At 41.4% G+C, this 25,459-nt stretch overlaps 1 protein-coding gene across 2 annotated transcripts in view; it reads right to left on the reverse strand.

The window, feature by feature from the left end:
- Window positions 1–25,459, reverse strand: part of RELL1 (RELT like 1) — a 60,847-nt gene that overhangs the window by 18,638 nt on the left and 16,750 nt on the right. Inside the window, exons 2-4 of one of the 2 annotated variants that reach the window (XM_032495653.1) lie at window positions 11,358–11,579; window positions 8,304–8,375; window positions 1,243–1,300 (exon numbers count right to left, since the gene is read on the reverse strand). In XM_032495653.1, coding sequence (XP_032351544.1) covers window positions 1,243–1,300; window positions 8,304–8,375; window positions 11,358–11,579 — 352 coding nt within the window. Of the gene's footprint in view, window positions 1–1,242; window positions 1,301–8,303; window positions 8,376–11,357; window positions 11,614–25,459 lie in introns of both variants that reach the window. The other variant, XM_032495660.1, reaches the window with a different exon arrangement.

Raw genomic sequence — 25,459 nt, forward strand, 5'->3', positions numbered from 1 at the left:
TGTCTGTGGTCAGGGCTGGAAGGGGGGCGGAAATCTCATCTCGTAGGTCTCTACGAACTACAGCACCTGAGCTTCCTGCACCAAGTCACCCCACTAATACGCACATCTAACATGGCCAGTGTGAAAAACACATATTAAATAGCTGGATGTGCTGGGTGCACCACCCACAGAGGAAGCAGAAAAAGGTCCAAACTCCTCGCCAGGTCACTCGGACCCAACATGCCTCCCCGGCCCTTCTTGCTACTGTCCACAGGGTGGCCCCTGGCCTCCCCAGACTGAACCTTCCCAGGGGCATCCCACACTTTCACTCAGGGGCCTTCTGTCCTGGACTATCTCCACCTACAAGCAGCCCCTGCCTCTCATCTCTGGCTGGTGCATGCCCAGTTCAGAGGGCACTTCTGTGAACCTTCCCTGATCTCCCACTGGCATCAAGGAGCCCCCAGAGTGAGCAGGCTTTGCTTCTTCTCCAGGACTCTCCTGCTCTCCAGCACAAGGCCTTGTGTTTAAGTCTCCCACTCCCTGAGTCTTCCACAGTGAGGATCAGGGAAGGCCCAGCTCCAGGACCAGACCCAGCACACAGCAAGCCTTAAATAAATGCTCCTTGATTATCTAGAAATACAGTTACCTGTAATTAATTAGGAAGGACTATGATGCTCAATAACCATAACTAAAAACTGGTAATACAAAAACAGAACTTAGCAGGAGCCCCAAACCAGCCTAACCAGGTTTCCTTTAATCCTCATTGTTCACAGAGGTCTTTTGATGCCTGGGGTATTCTGTATTCTTCATAATAACCCAATGACATTGGTACAACAGTTATCTCCATTTTACAGATGATGGAATGTGAGGTCAGAGTGGTTGTTAACTTACCCGAGAAGAGGTGACCCATAAGTGTAGGGTCAGACCCAACCCAGGTCCCTAATTCCAATGCTGCTACTCCCCCCACCCCAATCCCTGCCCCAGGATTCGCTGACACAGTAGTTCTCAACCAGGGGCAATTTTGCCCCCAGGGGACACTGACAATGTGCAGAGAAGTTTTGGGTTGTCACCCAGCAGGAGACCAGGACAATGGCATCTAGCAAGTGGAGGCCAGGAATGCTGTTAAACATCCTATAATGCACAGGACAGTTCCCCACAGCCAAGAATTATCTGGCCCACATGTCAACAGTGCCAAAGTTGGGAAACCTGCTTTAGCAGATAACTGATAACAAAAGCCCCATTAAAGGAGGGCCGAGCACTCACCTTTCAGGGTCGTACAGGCTGTTATCTGCCACCATAGCTTTTAAAACATCAGCATTTGCTGAGGAGGGGGGAAAAAAGTAGAATTAAAATGGAATGAATCAGATTACATCACAGAAATATCACATCAGAAAAGCTGTTAGAAAAACACCTCATTGGGGGAGGTGGGGTGGGAAGGGACAGACTGGGAGTTTGAAATTTGTAGACACTGACAGGCATATGTAGAATAGATAAACAAGATTATACTGTGTAGCACAGGGAAATATATACAGGATCTGGTGGTAGCTCACAGCGAAAAAGAATGCAACAATGAATATATGTATGTTCACGTATAACTGAAAAATTGTGCTCTACACTGGAAATTGACACAACATTGTAAACTGACTATAACTCAATTAAAAAAAAAAAAGAAAGAAAAACATTGAGTTCCTCCAGGTCACCGATGAGGCCCTAGGGCCCTGGAGAAGGAAGGGCCTTCCCTAAGGTAACCCCATGACGTGGCACCATCTGCCACATTTTCACCACGCAGGAATTTACTAAGAGTGACAGACTCTATGCAGAGGAAAGCAGATCTGCTACAGAGCTTTGTTCCCTACACATCTTAGCAACATAATACAGAAGACATTTCTCCACACCCCATCGTCTCAAACCAAAGGGAAACAGCATTTAACTCATTCTGTCAAATATGTAGTGTAATGTATGTCTAAGAACTTGTAGGTGCTCAAATAATTAGCCCTAAATTCTGGACACCCATGTAATATGAATCTCACACAGAATACGGGCTGAGGAAGAGTTAACTTTACAGGTGGGACATTCGGCTGAGCTCTGCTTAAGGACCATAGACCTTAACTCAAGCCAGATCTCTAAAAATTTCGAGTGTTGGTCACACACATCAGTTATCTAATATGAACTGAGTTAAATTAGCCTTCTAATGTTAATTTTCAAAAAAATCCAAATTTGTAGGTGGGGTCTAGGCCGCCAACGAAAGCAAATTGAATCTAAGCTTCTTGAGTGCCTACCCCACCCCCACGCGCAGTCACACAGGATCTTTTCATCTTTTGTAAGACGTCATGTCTTAAGGATGAAAGCCTGAAGTGAATGTTCAAGTTCTCCTGCATATTTCCTGGCAAGGCCAGATGTTCTTACTGACTCCTGACCCCTTTCCATTGATTTTTAAAGCACTGTTCCCAGGACTAACCACAACAAATTCTCTAGAGATGAAACAATAAAAATCACTATTCACCATGTGAGCTGACACCAACATTTAGCATTTAACATCTCAAACGACATCCCAAGAGGAGGAAAATTAACTCTAGTTTCAACATTGCTGCTTTTAAGTGTTAAACACTGAAAGCTTTATGTGGTGTTTCTCAACTTTTTCTCATTATTGCCCCACTCCAACCCTTTCTCTGACTCTTTTTTCCTAACCACCCTCCCATGAAACTATAATACTGCAGATACACATCTGTTTATGCACTATATACATATCTTGCTTTACATATAAAATAATACAGGGTGGTTTTTTTTGCCCCCACAATCCAATTTTCTCCACTAAAAACTTTGCAAAATGCATGGAGTTTTAAAAGAAGCATTAACAGAGCATATCATCCTTTCCAAAAAAAAATTTTTTTTTCTTTGCCCTTCATGACTATCTGTGAGGATCCACAAATGCATTTATTTGTAAACACAAGTTTTGATCTAAATGAGTCTTATCATTACAAAAAAGGTACTGAAATTGATAAGTAGTATCTTCTCCCATACAACAAAAAGGGCATGTTTAAGTACAACCTAGGACATTAAGGACAAATTTAAGTACAACCTAGTCATTTCTTCTTTGAACTAATATTAAGAATTCAGAAAAATAATTTTCTTTCAGATAAAGGCTTTAGGGAACACACAATAATTTGCCAGCTGACACTTAGACTCGGCCACCATTTACTAAACTTCAAAACGATAAACAGAAAAGAGGAAAAACAACAACCAAAAAAAGGTATGCAAACAAAGATAGTACTAATAGCACTCACAAGAATGAGCTTTTCAAAAACAAAAGTTTAAATAGTTGTCTGAGAAAACTAATCACCTACAAAATGATCAAATTCTAAGATGTTCCCAGGAAGATTATTAAAATATATTGAAATTGTTACTAAGATTTTTATTTTCTAGGCTTGTGTTGTTTCTCCTGTATTCATGGACTCCTGTACCTCACCTTCATCTCTGAGAAATAATAGTGAACAGTGACTTTATTTGCTATGAGTGATGTCTTTAAAAGCAGGCTCAACTTTCTATCCTAGTATCATTCATACCCATGGAGGGAGTAAATTTCAGTAAACTGTCCCTTGGGAACATTTTTAGTTTCCTGTGATGAGAAAACTCTAACATAACACACACATCATTAAGACACAAACACACACTTCCACTTGGTTGTAAAAATTACTATAAAAGAGCAATAATCCAATCAAAGTTCTACTGAATATATTCCTCCCAGTGATTACTCACAACTCCAATGAGCCTTAAAAGATGGCTTCTCCTATACTTGTCAACAATCTGTCCAACTTTATACTTTCCCTTATGGGTGTCCAAAGGATGGGAGGAAAGTTATAAGGCACGGAAAACCTGTCAAGAACAGGGGAAATTTTCTAGGGGGCAGTAATTTCCAGAAAATGCCTCCTCTCTTCTTTCCTGAAGTTCTGCCTGATAATATGCATAAAGCAGTCAAAACCAGACAAGAAAAATGCCCTATTTTCTCTCCCACCCGTATTCTCTTCAGAGTTTTCCCTTACATTCAAGGCACATTTCACAAGCAAGAACTTCTACTGCTATCAGCAAAATTAGAGTGTCTGGTATATGCCGGTCACTGGCTAAAAGCTTCACAGACTCTACCATGTTTGATCTCCCTGACAGTAGGAAGAATTAACATCCCCATTTTACAGATAGAGAGACTGAGGCCTAAAGACTGTGACTGGTCAGAATCACATAGCTAGAAACAGACCTAGATACAAACCCTGGTCTATCTGACTTTAGGGTGGCTGATTTAACCCCCACATCTTCCTCCCTACTCCTTCAATGTCCAAGTCTCTAAATGATTAGTAGTTTAAGAGTTCACAGGATGTGTGGATAATCATTATAGCAAGTTTCAGAGACCTACTCAATAATAACAGTAATTTTATAAAGGAATCCCTTTTGCCATCACACAAATTGAGCCCCATGGTAAGAATTTTACCAAGGGATCCCTCGGCCTCGTGTGAATAACCGTAACCAGGGGTGCTTGGAGAATAACAACACTCTCAGCTGCTGCTATCAGACAGGGTCAGGGTCTGGCACAGAAGCTCAGCTAAGGAGTCTCAGGTACTTTCCAAACCCCCGCACAATGCAAGAAAACCCCCGTGACTACCCAAACCCTCCTCAGTTCAGCTCGATTTGGAAAGGATTAGAGATTAGGAGGAAAATAATCAGTGTGCAAGTCAGCTGATAAATGCATCATTCGAGAGATATTTATCTAAACTAAACTCGATTTGCAACATTCAACACATGATAGCTTTAAATTGTAAACAAGCACGGATGAAATATTACTTCCTTGGCCAAATTAAAAATGCAAAGCAGAAGACCAGTCATATACTGTGACTGCAAGTGCTTAACATGTAACTATAGGCAAAGGAAGCCTAAATGATGGGGAAATGGTAATGAACGGATTGTTTTTCAATTTTTTTCCTTTTTTTTTTTTCAATGTTTAAATAAAAGTTATGTTACGGTGTGCTGAGAATTAAAAAAAATAGAAAGTTAAGTTAACCTCAACAGAGAGGTCTACATTGATAATAAGTTCAGAGTCTGTTCATGACAGAGACAAAGAAAAGGAAAATGCACATTGTTCTATAGACGACTTAAGTCTCAAATGCCAATTTAAAAAGCTAGTTTATAAACTGGTAAGACACCCAAGTATGTATCTAACTCCCCAGCAGTGGTTTTGGTACAGGACGGAAGCTAGAGGGGGTCATGGCTGAAAAAGGGATGTCCAGGGAGACAAGATGTCTCCTGGTGGCCAAGGAGAACTAAGGGCTACACAAAGCCACCACCCACCCTCACAGGTCGCTGGACAAATCCCAGGCAGAGCGATGCAGGGAAGAGAGGAAAGAATAAGACAGAAGGAAAGACCTGGGGAGCGGAAGAGAAAGGTAGAGATCAGTGCCTTGGTGTTCCTCTGACAGATCTCTGGTAACCAAGGCAGCGGAAATCGAAAGGCTACCTTCCGAAAGGAAAAGGACATAATTAAAAAAGAGAAGAATAGCCCCGTTGCCCATGAGTGTGGGAGGGGAGGAAATTATATAGTCGGCTTGCTCCAGGGACCCAAAGGCTTCTCCTCTGCTGTAATCAGGAGGAGGGGCCCACTGCTGGCTCCGACCTGCCGGCTGTGTGATCTTGGGCAACTTTCTTAGCCTCTGGGCCTCTGTTTCCTCATCTGCAAAATGGGATGATAACAGGGCCTACCTCATAAGGTAGTTTGGAGAATTTAACGAGCTAACGTTTAGGAGTTCTATAAAGCACCCCAGCTGCATACGTTTTTCCTTTGAAAGGAGGAAGGCTAGCATCCCACTTTCCTGCTACAGGAAAGAGGCAGGACAGCAAGTGGGGAAGGATACACTCCGAAGTTAGATGCTCAAGGTCAAATGTCAGCTCTGCTGTCTGCACAGAGCAACGTTGGCAAGTTAGTTAAGCGCTGTGGACCTCTTTCTCAACTGTAAAATGGGAATAAAGTATCTGAATCATAGGGTTGTTAGCTCCTAGAAAGCCCAAAGAACAGGCATGGCATGTAGCAAGCACTCAGGGCTGACTATGAAATTACACAGGAGAACTTCAGCCCCGGGCAAAGTCTGCACATTGACTTATCTCAACCGATTCGCCTGTCAGTCACCCCCGCATCCTGCACTCACTAACTTAGCAGCTGCTTCAGCTCTCAGAAGCCTGGGTCCCAAAGACCTCCCAGCTCCCCAAAGCCACAAAGGCAGTTTCCACGAGAGCAATGAAGGAGCTGTCCACGCCTTATTCTGTGCAGCTCTGTAATGACTAGAGTTTCTATGCCAAGAACATAATTGTGCATTTATGTATTTCATATGCAAATTAAAAACAACTTTTTTATGGAAAAGAAACATGGAGTGCTGCTCAAGAATAGCATCACCGGGGGAGGGAATAGATCAGGGGTAGAGGACGTGCCTAGCGTGCACAAGATCTTGGGTTCAATCCCCAGCACCTCCATTAAAGATAGAGCGATAGATAGATAAACCTAATTAGCCCCCACAAAAAAATAAAAAAGAAAAAAAGTCAAAAAAGAAAAAGAAATTTCTCTGTATTAAATATTTCTGTATTAAAAAAAAAAAATAGCCTCACCAAACACTATTCCCTGCAGGAAGGTCTCTGGAAGACAGATATGAAATCCAAGAGGTCTCTGTCTTTTTCGTTATTTTAAACGTCATCCTATTAAGTTTGGTTATCTGGTTTTCCATCCTGTAGAAACTGAAAGCTGCAAACTAGAAGAGAGGAGAGGCGGCACTGAGCAGACGAGAGACTCAGGTAGGGCTGGGCTGCTCCCTAACCATGTGAACTTAACCATCAGGAGCCTTTGCTGCTTTGCCTGTAAAATGGGTATAAGAGGGATATTTTTGAGGGTTAAATGAGAAAATGTACATAAAGCACCTAGATCTATGCCAAATATATAAAGTTCACTCTACAAAAGACAATGGCAATTATGCTGAAACACGTGAAACTGCTGCTTCTCTAAGTCAAGAACACTGACCAACAGCCTGGGCCGGGCAGGTACTCTTGTTGATCGTGAGGATGTGGGGGCAGGGGACCCGCAGAGAGGGGCTGGGGGCAGAAGAGCAGGTATTTACTGAGCAGGAAGTATTTCAACTTTTGGACAAATGCGCTGACAAGGGCACAGAGCCCAAGGAAAACATTTTCCTTTAAATACTCATGAGAATTCAAAGTATGGGGATCTGCAGCTACTGCAAACATGGGCAGGAGTGCCACACACCTCAAAAGTCACTCAGGGCGTGGTGTCTTATGAGACAATACCCAGTGCTTCAGAACAATGACCCTGATTTATCTAATCAAGATTAAACTAATCCTCTATTTAAGAAGTCAGAGGTTTCGAATACATTTCAGAAGAGGAAAAAAAATGTTTAAAGGCATAAAGGTTAAACTTTTTAAAAGTTTCAACACTTAAGAATAGATCACAGATTTATATACATATACATGTTTATTTACACACACGCATATATATATTCCTTTTCAGATTAATTTTTACTATAGGCCATTACGAGGTATTGAATATCGTTCCCTGTGCTATACAGTAAGACAATACTTCAATAAAAAGATGAATAGATCACAGAATAGGCAAATCCAAATCCATAGGCAGAGAGCAGAGTAGGCGTTACCCACAGATGGAGAGGGAAGTGGATGGAGAAAGGAAGTGAATGCTTAACGGAGTCAGAGTTTCATTCTGGGATGACGAGAAAGTTCTAGAACTAGACAGTGGCGATAACGCTACATCATTGCGGCATTCATTCATGTCAATGAACTGTACACTTTAAAACGGGTATAACGGTAAATTTTTTGTTATGTGGGTTTCACCATAATATTTTTTACAGCACCAAAAAAAAAAAAAAAAAGAACAGATAATACTTGAATGCTTATTATACTAAGCACTGTATATGCAGGATCTCACAAGAATGCTAGGAGGTAAATATTATCTTAGAGGAGGAAACTGAGGCTCCACAAGGTAATGTGACTTTTCCCCAAATCGAAGTGAGGCCATGATTAAAAGGTAAGCCATCACCTCCAGGGCTGACTCTGCAAAACTCTGACTGACTGACTCTTAGAACACTCACTTCTGTGAAATCCTCCTGGTCAGTTAATTCGGAGGCTGAGCTATAAGAAAGCTTAGGTAAAAGGTGCTGCCAATAACTTCAGAAACATCGACAGGAGAGTCCATACAAATCCTGGCTCTTTGAAGCAGGTTTTTAATAAAATGTATGGACACAGAATTGTTCTGGGCATTAAAACAGCCATACCTTCATTCTTCATGATGTAGTGGACAATCTGGCCAACGGTGTCACTATTTTCATTTACACTGTCGTTCAACTCTGAAAGAGAAAGGAGGGGGAGGACGGGTTACAACTGGTTCACCTGCCTCAAATCAATGAGACACCGTCTTTGAGTGCAACACCTCTCTGAACAGTCTCCAGAAAGCTCAACCAGTCACTCACAGTGCCAAAAGCTATGCTTTCTTCCCTCAGGCCCAAGCTGCCTGATGCGCACAGCGCACACAGTGACTTCCTTGGCATAACAGGCATAAAAAGCATCAGAGTCATCCATCAATCTCTTCTCAAGTCCAAATACACACTCAGTTTCCAAGACAACAATTCCTTGCATCTATATCAGTCCTCACTACTATCATTTCTCTCTCAACAGTTTGTTAAATATTTAGGGGAAATGAAAAGAAGAAAGCAAATGAAAAGAAAAAAATTCTCCTTGGATTTTAATCACACATGTACCATATAAATTTAGAGTATTAATTTATTTCTTAAAGTAAGTAATTATTCATCTGTGTTTACAAGACTCTACTATTTTATATATTTTTTAAGGCTTGTGGTTTTGTTTTCTGTTTTTTTGTTTATTTACAATGTTGTATTAGTTTCTGGTGTACAGCACAGTGATTGTTATATGTATACATACTCTTTTTCATTCCAGGTTACTACAAGCCACTGAGTAGAGTTCCCTGTTATACAGTAGGTCCTTGTTATTTTCTGCATGTATGTTCTGTTGTATGTATTCTGTACATAGTAGTTTGTATCAGCCAATCCCAAAACTCCCAATTTATCCCTCCCTCCCACCTACCCCCACTGGTAACCGTAAGTTTGTTTTCTATGTCTATGAGTCTCTGTTTTGTAAATAAGTTCATTTGTAAGACTCTCCTATTCCTTTAAATGCACTTCGAAGTGATCTAAATTTTGGCTGTAGTTATTTGCCCACACACTCAGTTTACCTTGGGGGACTCTGTACACAGGATAGTCTTTGAAAAAAAGAATCAAACCTCCACTCTGAAACTGATCTGTATAATTTTCTTCAATAACACAGGAGGGAAGAGGGAGGATTGCCCTTATTCACACACAGGGTGTGTGATATCCTACCCGTATATCTGGAAGAGTGTCTTCTCCATCCATTGCCGCGTCCTCCTCCATGAATACGTACCTCTGGTTGGAGGACGCACATGGTAACCGCTAAGCCAACCTACAGAGCATCTACAAAGGAGGGGGACGTTCCGCTTTCTGTTGATAAACACTCAGCCTTGGTTTGGCCATAAGCTTACACATGATTCATCCTGCAACCATGTTCTCTCTCTGCCTCAAAGGTCAGTGGGGGTGGGAAAAACCAACAGGCCAGCAAGCTGGCAAGGAATGAGGAAGCTCCCCCCACTCTGCCCTTGGGCCAGCTTGGAGGGTGACCTACTCCAAATGCCACCTTTCTGCAAAAACTGCCCTTTGAGGGGCTGAAAGGGACAAGGAGAGTCATCTACTCTCCAAGGCTTTAAAGGATTGTTGGAAAGAATGTCTGTGAGAAAACAGGATTTCATCTCTCAGGGTTTTCCAAACCCTATGCTGCAACTCCGTGTTAAGAGGAAAAGGGGAGACACTCTGAGATCAAGACAAAGGCACCAGTTCTTGCCGGACTTTTACTGCACTGTTCACACAGCCATTTACCTAATAAACACAAACTCCAACTTCGTAGACTGAAGATAGAACTCAAAGGTAGCACCACAAAAATGGTGAGACCTGTTGAGTTTTCCCATTCTCATTAGACTCTAATTTGAACAATAGGAAGGATTAATATTTACTGAGCGGCCATATGTGCCAAACACCAAGTGCAGCTTCTGCCTAAATTTCACCATAATCCTACAAGGTGGAGATTATTGTCCTCTTTTAAGTTAAATTAAAATTTTAATTAAGTTGGTGTGAAATTAATTGAAAATAAATGTAAGTTAAATTATACATAGCAGCAATTGAGAGCATATGTAACTTGCCCCAAAGCCACGAGGCAAGTAAGAGTAAATGAGCTGGTAGTTATTTAATAAATGAAAGCAAGGTTTCTACCTCTAGGTGTGGTTACTGTGAAATCCATGCTGACACTGCACTACACCATCTGCCTTTAAGTCGGACCATTTTGCAAAAGTGCTGTCGACGATGTGGAGAAAAGGGAACCCTTCTGCACTGTTGGTGGGAATGTAAATTGGTGCAGCCACTGTGGAAAATAGAGGTTCCTCAAAAAATTAAAAATAGATCTACCGTATGATCCAGCATTTCCATTTCTGGGTGTATACCCAAAGGAAATGAAAACAATCTTGAAGACATATATGCACTTCCATGTTTATTGCAGAATTATTCATAATAGCCAAGATATAGAAGCAACCTAAGTGCCCATCAATGAACGAATGGATAAAGAAGACATGGGGTGTATGTGAATGTGTGTATTTATGTGCATATATATAGTGGAATATTATTCAACCATGAGAAAAGATATCTTACCATTTTTGACAACATGGATGGACTATGAGCACATTACACTCAGTGAAATGAGTCAGACAGAAAAAGACAAGTACTGTCTGTTATCACTTATATGTGGAATCTAAAAAAGCCAAACTTGTAAAAACAGAGAATAAAATGGTGGTTACCAGGGCACAAAGGATGGGGAGATACGGCAGATGTTGCTTAAGGGTATGAACTTACAACAAATAGTAAATAAACTCTAAAGAGCTAATGCACAGTGTAGTGAATACAGACAGCAATACTGTATTATAATCATCAAACTTGCTAAGAAACTAGATTCCCAGCACTAAAAAGAAGTGATGGAGGTGCTAATTATTACTACAATGGCAATCATATTACAATACATAAATGTCTCAGACTAACATGTTGTACACCTTAAATTTACACAATGTTATATGTTAAACATATTTTGATAAAATAAAGATGGATCATTTTGCCTTAAGATGAAAAATACGTATGACTAGTTTCTTATTTAAAAATCGTTTGCGCCCACATTCCCATAAAAGAATCCAGGTTATTTACCTATCTTTTCAACCTTTTCTTCCACGTCTTGCTCGGCTTCTGTCGTGCAACGATAGCCTTTCTTCTTAAGCAGGTGGCAGATGAGGACACCAAAGAGACCCATGATGAAGAACACGGGGACAAGCGCGTACGCGATGTACTCTGGGTGTCCGTTCCCAGTGTTGTTTGTGGGTGAGGGCGTCGTCTCGGTTCTGGAGTGTAACGTGTGGCTGCCACCATTGTCTGAGGAAGTAACATGCATAGCTGCGTCAGATGTCTATTGGGGACAAGAAAATATGACAACCTTGGGAAATGTTCCCATTAAATCCAAAGTCTGCTCCCCAAACCACAGGCCATGCAGAGAATGGCAGGTCTATACAGGCACACAGGCTTGGGCTGAAACAGTCTTTTTTTTTTTTTTTCAATCAAAGTATTGTTGATTTACAATGTTGTGTTAATTTCTGGTGTATAGCATAGTGATTCAGTTATACATACAAATATATTCTTTTTCAGATTATTTTCCATTATACTTTATTACAAGATATTGAATATAGTTCCCTATGCTATTCAGTAGGTCCTTGTTTATTTTATACATAGTAGTATACATATGTTAATCCCAAAGTCCTAATTTATCCCTCCCCACTTTCCTCTTTGGTAACCATAAGTTTATTTTGTACGTTTTATAAATAAGTTCATTTGTATCATTCTTTTTAGATTGTACATATAAGTGCTATCATACAATATTTGTCTTCCTCTGACTTATTTCACTTAGTATGATAATCTCTAAGTCCATGTAGCTGCAAATGGTATTATTTCACCCTTTTTCTGTCACTGGGTAATATTCCATTATATATATACACCACATCTTCTTTATCCATTCATCTGTTGATGGACATTTAGGTTGCTTCCATGTCTTGACTATTGTAAATAGTACTGCTAGAAACATTGGGATGCATGTATCTTTTTGAATTAAAGTTCTCATCCTGTCCCTGCTATTCATAACCTGGGTCTCACCCTGGGTAACTTCTTTAAAAATCCGCTCCAAGCCAGCCTCTACTTCTCACCTGTATGGACACCTACAAAGCATGGAGTGGATGTACAGAGTTTCAGCGAAGGGTCCACACAGAGTAAATACATCATTAGGTGCTGTTAAAGCAGGGTACTTAATGGTTAAGAGCACAGACTCAGGAGACTTGGGGTCAAGCCCCAGCTTCACCACTTGGCAGTTGTGTGATGATGGACAATGACTGAATCTCTGTGCTTCAGTTTCTTGTGAAATAGGCAAACTATTAAACAGTACCTACCCACCCTTTTAGAGCTGTTATAAAGATGAAATAAATTAATAAATGTAAAACATCTAGAACCATTTCTACAATACAGTAAATGCTCAACTACATGCCAGGAACTATCCTAGGCATTTGTAACATACCATGGAGCAAAACAGATGAAGATTCCTGTCCTCACAGAGTATATGTCCCAGAAATATTTAGTAAATTGACAGCTCTCGTGTATGCAGAGGGAAAAGGCCAGGATGGCATCAAGATTTTGGCCTAGTGTACAAACATAAAAATGGAAGCATGTGCATTTGTTTATTTGTACGCTGACCCAAATTAACGTTTATGGCATGTCTGCTACGTGAAAAGCACTAGCTGGGAGCTGGGTAGAGTGGTAAACAACATAGCATGACCAACGCCATCTCGGAGCTTGTAGGGTAGAATTGGAAACAGGTACTGAACAAGTCAACACGTGGGCAGACACGAAAGACTGGGAGAAAATGCTCGTGGAAGGTAAACACAGGGCACTAAAAGAACCAGTAACAGTGGGGACCTATTTTATGACTTCAAAAGTAGGGCAGCTGGGAAGGGGGCATCTTCGGGAGAAACGGAGAAATCTGCTTTTTGACAAGCCGAAGTTCCACATGGACTTATACCAGAGGCAGCCAGATATCCGGGCCCGTGGGGATGCCACACAGACGCTGAGAGGTCCCTGGATATGGGGGAACTGAATCGTCTCTATGAAGGAGTGAGAGGGAGAAACTGTGAGCCCAGCTGGTACAACTACAGGACACAGCCAATTAGGATAACGGAGAAAGAGCCGACTAGGTGGAAAATCAACGAAGTACCCGTTCAGACACACAAAATGAGGAGGGAATCACCAGATTTAAAAGGACAAGGACTAAAGAAAACTGTGGGGTTTGACTGAAATGAAGTCTCCTTATTTGGAATATTCAGATTCTGAAGTGATGAAATGAAGTTTTCTACATCAGGGAGGTTCACACATACTGCTTAAGAAACTGGAAAGCTAGATACATTTCATTATAAACTCTAGCAAGAGTATTTAGGTGAAAAAAGAACGTATGTTGTAATGATTACATGGAGACAAATACCAGGTGCGAGGTGACCACATTTTATCACTGCAGCAAACAGCATCAAAACAGAGGCCACAGGACAAAAGGCTCTCTCTCTTTCACATGAAAAATATCCTTTATCTCTGAACATGAAAGGAAATTGCTGGCTTCTTAGGTTTGTAAAAGGTTTTTTTAAATTTAATTTTTAGTTTTTTAATTTTTACTTTTTTTTAAGGGGGCATAGGCAATTAGGTTTATCTATTTATTTACTTCTTTTGGTGGAGGTACCGGGGATTGAACACAGGACTTCATGCATGCTAGGCAGGCACTCTAACCACTGAGCATACCCTCCCCCGTGTAGGTTGGTAAAAGGTTGCATCCATTATTTTATCAAGTAACCTTTAAAATTTGGGATAACCTATACTTTTTTTTATTTCTCTTCCAAGAATCAATATAATTAATAAATGAATGAATGAATGAATAAGAGTACACACACACACACACTTCCTAAAACATATGCAAATATATCATCTAAATTAGGGTTTAACCTCAAGACTTTCTTTCAGTAAAAACCAGAAATTAACTCCTGTTACAATTCGAAGTGTTTTATTTATTAATTCTTTTTTAAAAACATATTCCACGCAATAGGAATAGATGAAGCAGGCAGCATGCTAAGACTGAAAGAACTTTACTCAGAATCATGATCTGTTTCAGTCAGGAGGTGGTAATAAATTCTCTTTGTGGGGCAGTAGGATCAGCGATGAAGGCAGAGGGGCTCAGAACTGGAGCCATGCAGATCCTCCTGAATCAGGTGATTGAGAATGTACATTCATCACTAATTTGACATCTAGCAAACCCTTGCAAATACTACACATATATAGCTTCTGATTTACAAACGTGTATCAGTCAATCTCGTAATTACTGAACCGTGGCAAAAGTGAAGAAGACTGTACCTAAATTAGCGACACATGAAAGACAGAGAGACGCAATACAGCACTTTTAAAATGTCAGGCTGCCTGGCATAAATAATAGCTTGGCCACTGACTGCCCGTGTCACTTTGAGCAAGTTTTATTAACTGCTCTTTGCTCAGTCTCCTCATCTGTAAAATGGAATTGCAATGATTGTACCTTTCTATGATGATTTTAAAACATGGTCCGAAATTCTTTGGTACTGCTCCCATGGAGAAGAGAGGTCTGTATCTCTACCCTTTGAATATATATTGTGTGCTTTGCCTGACCAGTAGAAAATGTTGGAAGTGACGTTTCGTCCATTTCTAAGTACCAGGCCTTAAGAAACGGATAGCTTCCACTTCCTGTCTCTTGGAGCAGTTGGTTGTTTTTGGAACCCAGCCACCACGCTATGAGGAAGCCCAAGCTGCCCCAAACAGAAAAACCAGTAACAGTCATCAACTTGCTAACTACGTAACTAAGTGCATCCTATAGCCCCAGCTGGTGCTACTTGGAGCAGAGATGAGCTATTTCTGATGAACCTGTCCAAACTGTAGATTCTTTAGCAAAATAAATGACTATTATTGTTTTAAGCCAGTAAGCTTTGTGGTAATTTTTCATATGGCAATAGTAACTGAAAGACTATTTCATAAAGTCATTGTGAGGGTTAAATACATTAATACGTAAAGCACTTAAAAGAGTATTTAGGAAAAGATAAGCACTGTAAAAGTGTTTAGTCATCATCTTGATAGAACTGCACTATCCAACATGGTAACCACCAACCACAAATAGCTATTTAAATTTAAATCCATTAAAAATAGATAAAATTAAAAATTCAGTTCCTCCATTGGACTAACCATATTTCAAGTGTTCAGTAGTCACATGTGGCTAACTGCTTCCCTATTGGACAGATCAAATAAAGAACATTTCCATCATCTTGAAAAGTTCTGTTGGACAGCACTGTTATAAAGAACACTAAAGAACAAAATGTTGACTGGAGAATCTACTGTGATCTACCCTAGCAATTCAATTAAGAATAATTTTTAAATCATAAACCAACTACTCACAATTAATGCCTAATATATTTAACTTACGTAGGTTTAGCTTTCCTTCAATTTATACTGATAATTTACTTAGAGACACTGTCCATCTTTTCTCTTCACCCTCAGCTGAATCATATCTAAATTCTGAAAAACTTATTTGAATTCAAATTAATATCAAAGATTTTTGTAGTATTATTTATAAAAGTCAAAAAACAGCAACAACCTGCATGTTTGACAATGAGATAATAATAAAATATCTAAGTCAATATCTGTTTATCCATTTGATGGAATAATATGCACCATTTAAAACAAGATTCTGTTAAGATATGGGAACACACTTATATTCAATGTTAAATTTAAAAAACAGGATTCAGTGCTCACTTCGGCAGCACATATACTAAAAAACTGGATTCAAAATCTTACATACAGTTGATACAACTAGTAAAAAAAAAAGCATGAAGGAATAAAATGTACAAAGAAATAACTAAAATATTAAGTGATTCTGGGTAACTGAATAATTAATAATAATTTTATTTTTATGATTTTCTGTAATTTTCTAAAATTCTTATGTATGAATTACTTTTGTATCAAGGTGGTATAAGCACTTGAAAAAACAGATACAAAACTGAGGGTATCAGCCATTGGGAGTCACAGACCCCTTGGTAAACTTGTTGGATGCTGAAGTTCCTATTCCAAAATTTTGCCTCCAAGGTCTGCAAGCTCTGGACCTTAAGTTAATACGCGGGCAAGTGACTTGATAAGGATGATGTACAAGCTTCTTCCTGAGTAACATGGTGGACACGGGCACCATTCACTGAGATGAAAAGTATTTGGGAAAAAAGTCAAGTTTGCATAGCGTTAAGGGTTGAATTTTGCCTCCTTCTCAATTCATATGTTGAAGTCTTAACCCCCAGTACCTCAGAATGTGACCACATAAGGACACAGGATCTTTACAAAGGTAGCAAAGTTAAAATGAAGTCATTAGGGTAGATCCTAATGCCATATGGCTGCTTAAAAAGGGGGGAAAATTTGAAGGCAGACATACACAAATGGAAAATACCATGTGAAGATAAAGGCAGAGATGAGGGTGATGCTTCTACAAGCCAAAGGGCACCAAAGATTGCCAGCAAACCACCACGAGCTAGGGGAGTCGTGGGGCAGATTCTTCCTCACAGACAACAGAAGAAAGCAACTCTGTTGACCCCGACCTTGGACTTCCATTCTCCAGAACAGAGAGACAATAAATTTCTCCTTTTAAAATCACCTAGTTTGTGGTTCTTTGTCACAGGAGCCCTAGGAAACTAATATACCTTGGCATGAAGAAGACAATATCACACGTTCAGTTTTTAGTTTTTGCATTTTTTTTTTTGGTGGGGGAGGGAGGTAATTAGGTTTATTTATTTTTCTATTTTTAATGAAGGTACTGAGGATTGAACCTAGGACCTTTGCATGCTAAGCATACACTCTACCCCTGAGCTATACCCTCCCCCGTCACACGTTCAGTTTTGAGCCTGTGGTGATAAAAGTGAGCACAGGGACATCCAGGTGGAAATATCTACTGAGCAACTGGATCTGCTCCAGGAAGAAGCTGAGGACAAGAAGCTAGGGTTCTACCTCAGAACACAGAAGAAAGAACTTCCAGCAGGAACGAGCAGTCAGCTAGGGCAGATGCTTTAGGAGACAGCGAGAGCAACTAAAGCAGGAAGGAAATGTAAAACGGTACTGCCACTATGGAAAACAGTATAGAGGTGCCTCAGAAAACTAAAAATAGAACTACCACATGATCCAGCAATCCCATTTCTGGGTATCTATCCAAAAGAACGGAAATTAGGATTTTTGAGAGCTATCTGCACTTCCATGTTCTTTGCAGCACTATTTACAATAGCTAAGAAAGGGAAACAACCTAAATGTTCACTGATGGTTGAATGGATAAAAAATGTGATATACACAGATAAACGAATCCCACTCAGCATTCAGTTTTTAAAAAGGAGGAAATCCTGCCATAGGGGACAACATAGATGGATCTGGAACATATTATGCCAAGTGAAATAAGCCAGTCACCGAAGGACAAATACTGCATGATTCCACTTTCAGTTTTGTTGGTTTGTCTGTGTTTTTTTGGCAGGGGTGGGGGGCGGGGGTGGTGATTATTTTTAATGGAGGTACTGGGGATTGAACCCAGGACCTGGTAAATGTTAAGCACAAACTCTACCACTGAGCTGTACCCTCCCCACATGATTCCACTTACACAAGGTAACTAAGTCAAATTCATAGAAAGAGAGAAAAATGGAGGCTGCCAGGAGCTAGGAGGGAAAAATGGGTAGCTGCTATTCAACAGATATGAAGTTTCAGTTTTGCAAGATGAGTAAGTTTCAGATATTTGTTGTACAGCATTGTGTCCATAGTTAACAACTCTGTATTGTGCACTTAAACATTTGTTAAGAGGGTAATTCTCATGTTAAGTGCTCTTACCACAGAGAAAGAGAGAAAGAAAGAAAGAAAGAAAGAAAGAAAGAAAGAAAGAAAGAAAGAAAGAAAGAAAGAAAACAAACAAACAAACAAACAAACAAACATCCTAAGAAGAACCTTTAGAAAGAGAACTGAGGAAAACTCAAGACAAGTTGGGCCACATAGAAACTCCTAAGAACACATGGAAAATCTTTAGTTTCTGACTGAGGAAGCAATTGGAATCTTTTTTTAACTTTCTTCTTGTCCCTGTTTCTCCATAGTTTCTTGAAGTAAACTTAAAATCCTAGAATAAATAATCTTTAAAATTCAAAAATACATACATACATCATACAGACATACACAAAATGAAAAAAATAAAATAAAATATAGGAGGGGAAAAAACCACCCACAGGAGATCTCTGTGGCCTTGGAGGGAGCAGTTTTTCATAGACCAGAAGGTGACACTAGATTCCCTGGATGAGGAACAGAGACAGCTCAGTGGGCTCTTTCGAGAAGCCCACCATGAGCATTAAGGGTAGGGGAGTTCACTTTCAGCGTGAGGGGAAGAAATTTTTGTTCAGGATTTGATTTTAAGTGTCTGACATCAAAGTGCCTATTCACATGCAGAAGAAAAGGAGCAAAAAGGAGAGTCTGAGCGGGTGCAGGCAGGGATGACCCTGAGGAAGCTGGAGGAGCTGATTTCCATATGAAGGAAGGAGACAGGATTAAAGACTTCAATAGGAAAAAAGACACCTCCTCCTGAGGCATGGGGTCCGTGAATTAGTCCTACATGGCAGGCGAGGGAGGGTGAGGGGGCAGATAGATGCCTGATACCCACTATTTTCTCTGCACATAGGGATGGCATCTGTTGAGAGCTGGTGGGGGGGGGGGGGCGCCAGGGCAGAGGGGCTTGTGGAGACAGTGAGACTGAAGGAGCGGGAGAGACCAGTGAAAAGACTGCAAAGGCATTCAGGACACAGCTGAGATGCGCACCCCAAATCTGCAATTGGGCTAATCCACGCGGGGAGGGCCACCCAGGCAGGAAAGAGAGTAAGAGACCCAAGAGAATAAGAGACCAGGGATCGGGGTCAGGATGGAATGAGGCCAAACCAGAGGAAAGAAGGGGCTGGTTCGGGTGGGAGGTTCCAGAAGTGATGGAAGTGTGGCTGGGACCAGTCTGCTCTTCCTCGATTGCTGCAAACAGTCACCACCACATTTGCGGAGCGTTTATCAACCAGCACGAAGTTAAGCGTTGAGCCTTCACAGTAAACTGATGACATAGTTACTGGTATTCTCCCCAGTCACAGATGGGAAAGGAAGCTCAGAGAGGGTGAGCAGCCTGCCCAAGGTTGCACTGCCCCACATGGCAGTGCCTGGATTCAGAACAGGCGTTCTGGGCACAGCCGGCTTGGGCACTGCTTCCACTTACCTGAACTGAGGTCATCATTTACCAACTCGTCTGTTAAAATGATCAATGCTGGTTTGCCCTCATGTTTCACAACTTAGATTAAAGGCTCCCCAAATCTCAAAACTACGGGTTCCAATTAGCAAGAGCAAGAAGTAGGGTGTGTTTTGAATATGCCCACCAGACCTCAGAGCAGGTCACAGGATGAACAATTGCAAAACACCAATTGTCCCCCATCTCTGACCTCCCTTCTGTCAATAAATGCGCAGCCTAAAAGTTGAGAGTTGTTTTATTTGGCGGGAGGAGTCGAGCCGGGATGACAGCCTCTCAGATTGCTCTGAGGGACTGCTCTGAAGAGGTAGGGGAGGAGCTAGGATATATAGGAGCTTTACAACAAAGACCAGGTAGTTGGAACAATAAAAGATTACTTGTTACCTAAAGAAAACCAGGCATCTCAAGTTAAAGACTTTAGTGCTTTTCTATGTATGGGAGGAAGCAAACATTTGGGCTCGTTGAATTCATTCCTTTGACAAGCATCTAGCTATCTAGGGCCAGTGTCCTGTCCTTTCTTATTCTGAGTTCCCTCAGAGTGCACCATTGTGAGTGGCTGCAGAGGCTGGGCTGCAGGCTTGTCTTCCCTGGGGGGTGGCGGCAGCCGCTGATGACTTGATGGCTTCAGCATTCTTTGTTTACTGATATGGTTTGCAGTATTTTCCGTTCACACTCCCAACCCCCAAATCCCAGCTCATCTTATGCAGGCCACAACCTGGGGTCCTTCCATCTCTTCAGAAACAAGCCCATCTCCTCACCTGTAGTACCCTCTGCACACAGCTAGAGCTACCGACGCAGGGCGTTCTTGGCTCTTGTGATAAATGTGAGTCCCCTCGACAACATGACAAGTAAAAAATTCCAACCAAAGCCAGCGGTTATCAAAATCCTCTGGGCTTTTTCCTAGACCCAGCCAGGTTTGGTTAATTCACTTACTTTAGGGACCCACTCCATATTGTGTTTTGCCAAGATCCTGTTGAGAAAGCCACAAGAGAAATATAACGTAAAAAACATCCAAGACAGCAAGAAACTGAGGAAGACGTAAGAGAATGGCTCGGAGTCAACCCCCCAAAAAATCAAAAGCCGTTTTCTAGCTTGGTTTCCAAGTAATACTTAAATTTCCAACTGACCCCAGTGGTCAGAACAGCTGAGAGGAAAAGGCACAGAAATGGCATTCCTCAAACTCAGTGGGCATAGCTCGAGGGTTGCTAAAATGATGGGGAAGATGGTAATAACCTGAGACTCCAGATAAGGAGGCCCTTGTGACTTCTCCCAAGCTGCTGTGTTGCAGCTAAGGCCAAGAGCATTCTGATGGTTCTGATAGCAATTCTTCCCCTTTCATCAGGAAAGGGTGTACGTTCTCAGAAGCTAGGGTTTCCCAGCAGTGACCCAACAACTCTGTGATGGGAAGGACTTGGCTGGAAAGTAGATAACCCACAGCAAGCTAGGGTGGAACATTGCTTTTAAACACACACACACACACACACACACACACACACACATACACACACACCCCATTTTTTTTCTTTTAGCAAACAGTCAAATCACAGTACCCAAGAGCAGTCTACTTTTGGTCTAGATTACTGCCTAAGATGGCAAGATACTCATTTCTCTAAAGAGGTTTCTCTTCATCTAGCTTTGCCCCCAGCTACCTGCGTGATACTGAACAAGTCACTTCACCTCTCTGGGCCTCGTTTTGCTCAGCTGAAAAATGATGTGCTAGAGCCAATATCCTTCCTGGTCCTCAAAATCCTGAACTCCCCAACCTTCTCCAGCCCCATCCACAATTCACCCTGGGTTGATAGTACCAGAGAGAAAAACACAAGTCACTCTCCCGTCTCCACAAGGCAAAAGCCAAAAAATTCTGAAGACAGAAACTTTCACAACTCATTTCATAGCAAAACCCAATCTGACAAATCCACTGGCAGCAAAACCTGTTCTGATCCGTGGTGAAGCGATTTACAACCTCAATTCCATTGAGTCTGCTGCATAAACATTATTGTATTTGATCAGCTCTTCCAAGGGGGACTTACATATTTAGAGTTTAGGCCACGGACCCCAGTGGTTTCAGATGGTCAAACACTCACGAGGTGGGTTCTGTTATTTTAGAGCAAGGAGCTGGAGGTTGCGGAGGGCATGTCACTTGCCCAAGATCACGTGGTTAAAAATCGGTCAGAGCCTGGATCTTACCCAGCCAGATCCTGTTTCAGGACAAGCTCATAACCAGTCCACACGCTGCCTCTCAGTCCTACTTGGTCACAGCTAAGATCTACTGGCTTCTGAAAAATGACCTCCTTTATTAAAGTTAATTGTTTAAACACAGTTTAAATCAATTATGTACACTAAAGAAAGGGGAGAATTTGAAGCAAATTCTGCAGAACAAAATCATCCCCAAATTACTTCTATTTTTGGCTATGGAGATCACCGAAGTCATAGAGCTTTTAAGACCATCCCCCAGTGCCAGTGACCGAGACACAGTATTTGTCCAAATTTTAAAGCCTTAAAATGTATGAAGAGAACAAATGAGCTTATACAGCAATTGGAAAACAATGGAAGTCAGTATATAAATAAGTGCTAAACTTTGCAGTGAAACGTCAGGCAGCTGCCAACCTCCAAAGGATTCCCAGTGAACAGCTGCTACAGTCCCACCTTCCCCAACTCTGCAGCTGTGACCAGACAGGGAGGGGACACCCAGACAGGACCCACCTGCCCAGAGTCCAATTACCCACGACACTAAATCCCTCCCAGTGCATAAAGCCACTCAGTTACCTTTATTTTGTCAAATTCCTTGAAATGCTATGCTGATACTGGAGTATGGTACTCTTGATTCTGGACAGCAAAAACCACTATGGGAACAGATAGAGGCCCAGAAAGTTTCCGCAGCAAAACATGCATAAATCAGCAGGGCCAGGTTATGAACCTCTGATTTACAGATGCATTTGCCTAAGAGGTCCCTTGAAAAATGCAGCTGTCTCTGAGGTTTCTGCTAATACCTATGTAAGATCATCTGCACCCCAGGGGTGCCAAAACGGAGGGCTCTGGGCAGCAGGATCTGGATACAGGCATTAAGAGTGGAAGAGGAGAGTGGAAGAGGAGGGTGGAAGGTATAGCTCTGTGGTAGAGTGCATGCTTAGCATGCATGAGGTCCTGGGTTCAATTCCCAGTACCTCCACCAAAAAAAAAAAAGTAAATAAATAAATAAACCTAATTACCCCCCCCTTAAATAAAAATAAGTTAATTTTTTTAAAAAGAGTGGGAGAGGAAAACAGGGAGGGGTGAGAGGTGAGTACCCAAAGATTTCGACACACTACCTGTGCCCAGAAAAGCTCCTTCTCTCCCAAACAAGTATTCTCTCCCAAGTACTGGGCTACATGTGGCTTCAAATAGCTTCTGTTAGAAACTCACATGACAAAATGCAGTAAGTAAACCCTGATCGGAGCCTGGTTCCCAATTTTAAACAATAATAGAATAGGTTTAAACAGCAATAAAGGATATTTTGAGGACAACAGGAAACTGGGATAGACAGTATTAGAGACATTGTTTACTTTCTTGGCTGTGATGCTGGTATTGTGGCTATGTTGAAGGAAGTCCTTAATCCTACAAAGTGATGGCAGAAGTACTTAGGTGAAATGTGACTGTCTGCAAATTGATTTTAAACAGATCAGCAAAGAAAGTAGGTAGGTAGATAGACAGAAAGATGACAGATGGACAGAGTGAGCAAGTGAATACGGCAAAATGTTCAATCTAAGTGACTAGGATCTAGGGGTCCACTCTACTATTCTCTCAATTGTTCTGTAATAAAAATTCACAAAGTTCTATTCTATCATTTTTTTAAAATACCCTCTGTGGGAACTGAATTATTATTTTTAGTGGGAAAAAGCATTTCAGTCACCAACCCAGATACTCAAAAAGGAATGTTTGGAGCACAACCCATTCTCAAGGTGCAATTTCTCTGTATAAGTACCATAGGAGTTGAGAAGGGAAGTAATTAGTGTAAATCCAGGAAGAAAAAGGACTTTACATTAGGTTACAAAAGAAAAACTGAATTTGGACAAAAAGGGAACATACCTTCTTAACAGGCAAGAGGCTGGGTGACAACCTGAATCACTCCTGAACCCCAGGTAGCAACCAGAACAAAGGACTGAAACTGGGGTGACGTCAATAGAGAGAAACAAGGATATTTAAAAATAATGGTGGAAACTAAATATTTACCATCACAGGGCTCCTTTAAACTAGAAGGGAAAAACCAGCTTTGCAGAGTAGAAAGTCCCTAGCATTCTCCACAAGTGTCTGGGATTAACATTTGAAGTGATTTCTCAAGGTCCCACAACTTCCTGACCAAACACAATTCTTCAAGGGCATAGGGAGACTGAACACAGAAAACAGCTCAGGCCCCACAGCCACTCCTTGGGAAGGGACTAAGTTTAGGACTAGTGTTTTGAGAAGCCAAGGATCTAAACTTCTGGACTCTTCCTGAATTTTCCAGAGTACCTCAAACAATGGTTTGCATTCAGATGACATAGAAGTCTCAACTGACCTGGGCTCACCCCAGACTGAAACAAGTCAGTTGCCGGTGTCTGCATCAGGACACAGGCCGGGAGGCCACCAACCACGCCTCTAGGACGGAAAAGACTCAGGAACCTCGGGTGGATCCCAAGGGGTGGGGGACACCATGGGGTCCTCAGAGAGGTCTGTAAGCAAGGGCAATGACCAAGGGGCTGCAGGGACAGGGAGAACTCAAGAGTCTGGACCCCGGCGGAATCTCCCCGCTCTTCTTCTCCTGTTCCCTGCCCCTCCCCCTGCTTCTCCTCCTTCTTTTGCTATTTTCAGTGTTGTCCTTTTGGGGATGTTTTAAAGTCTTTAGTTACTGATAGCACCGTCAGTCCCCTGGGGATGGGTCAAGTGGCTAGGGGACAGGAGTGGAGTGAGATGTTGACCGTAGACCCTTCTGCAGTCAATTTCAAATTGTCAATTATGTCCATTCGAGAAAGAAGTGGAATTTTTAAAAAGACATTTGCTTGAGGTGATGACTAAAGCAATGAGACTTCAGAAATGTAATATCCACTTCAGATTCTTTTCAAAAGGTGGTGTCTTATAAAGAATGAGTTGCTACTTTAAGGTAATTGTAAGGCAGCGTTTACTGAGTGCAGTGTGCCAGGCATTGGTCTAGAGGCTTTGTGCACAACCTCATTTCATTTCCACAACATCTGTAAGGTAGGTGGTCTCATTACCCCCAGGTGCAGAGGAGGAAAATGAGGCACATGGGGGTTCAATAACAAGTCCTAATGTGAGTAGGACAGGATTTAAGCCAGGCCATGTGACCCCAGGGCCCCTCACTCTTAGCCACCTGGCTCAACAGTGTCTCTAAGAGTGGAGATTGGCTTTCAGTTTTACTTAGTAAGTAACACATGCCTCACAGTAAAAAGGTGGGTTAAACCATCACCGACTGATGTGGGCTGGAGCCCAGGTCCACATCCACTTACTTCAGTGCCCTTAAAAACTTAAAACCTGCCTCTCTCCAAATGACCCTATTATGTGTGATAAACGCTGGAATCTGTATGCATCTTGTTTTAATGTAAAAATTACCTTCACGAAAAAGGATTAAAGTCAGCTACAGCAAGATGAAATCTGTACTTTCATTTTTTGAAAAATTCTCAGCAGCATAAAATTTCCCAATATTAATTTTAACTGCAAAAAGCAAAAGATCATTCTAGAGTGTAACCCTATTTTATTCCTCCATAACCATTATGACAGTAAAAGAAAGACTTTTTCCTATCTATTCAAAAATATCTTGTTCACAGGTATATGTTTTCACATTATTACTCACAAACCACTGTACTTAGAAGGAATTCAATTTAATTTGTACCAACCATGTTAGTTACAT

This window comes from Camelus ferus, chromosome 2 (assembly GCF_009834535.1).
Source record: "Camelus ferus isolate YT-003-E chromosome 2, BCGSAC_Cfer_1.0, whole genome shotgun sequence".
Classification (NCBI taxonomy): Eukaryota; Metazoa; Chordata; class Mammalia; order Artiodactyla; family Camelidae; genus Camelus; species Camelus ferus.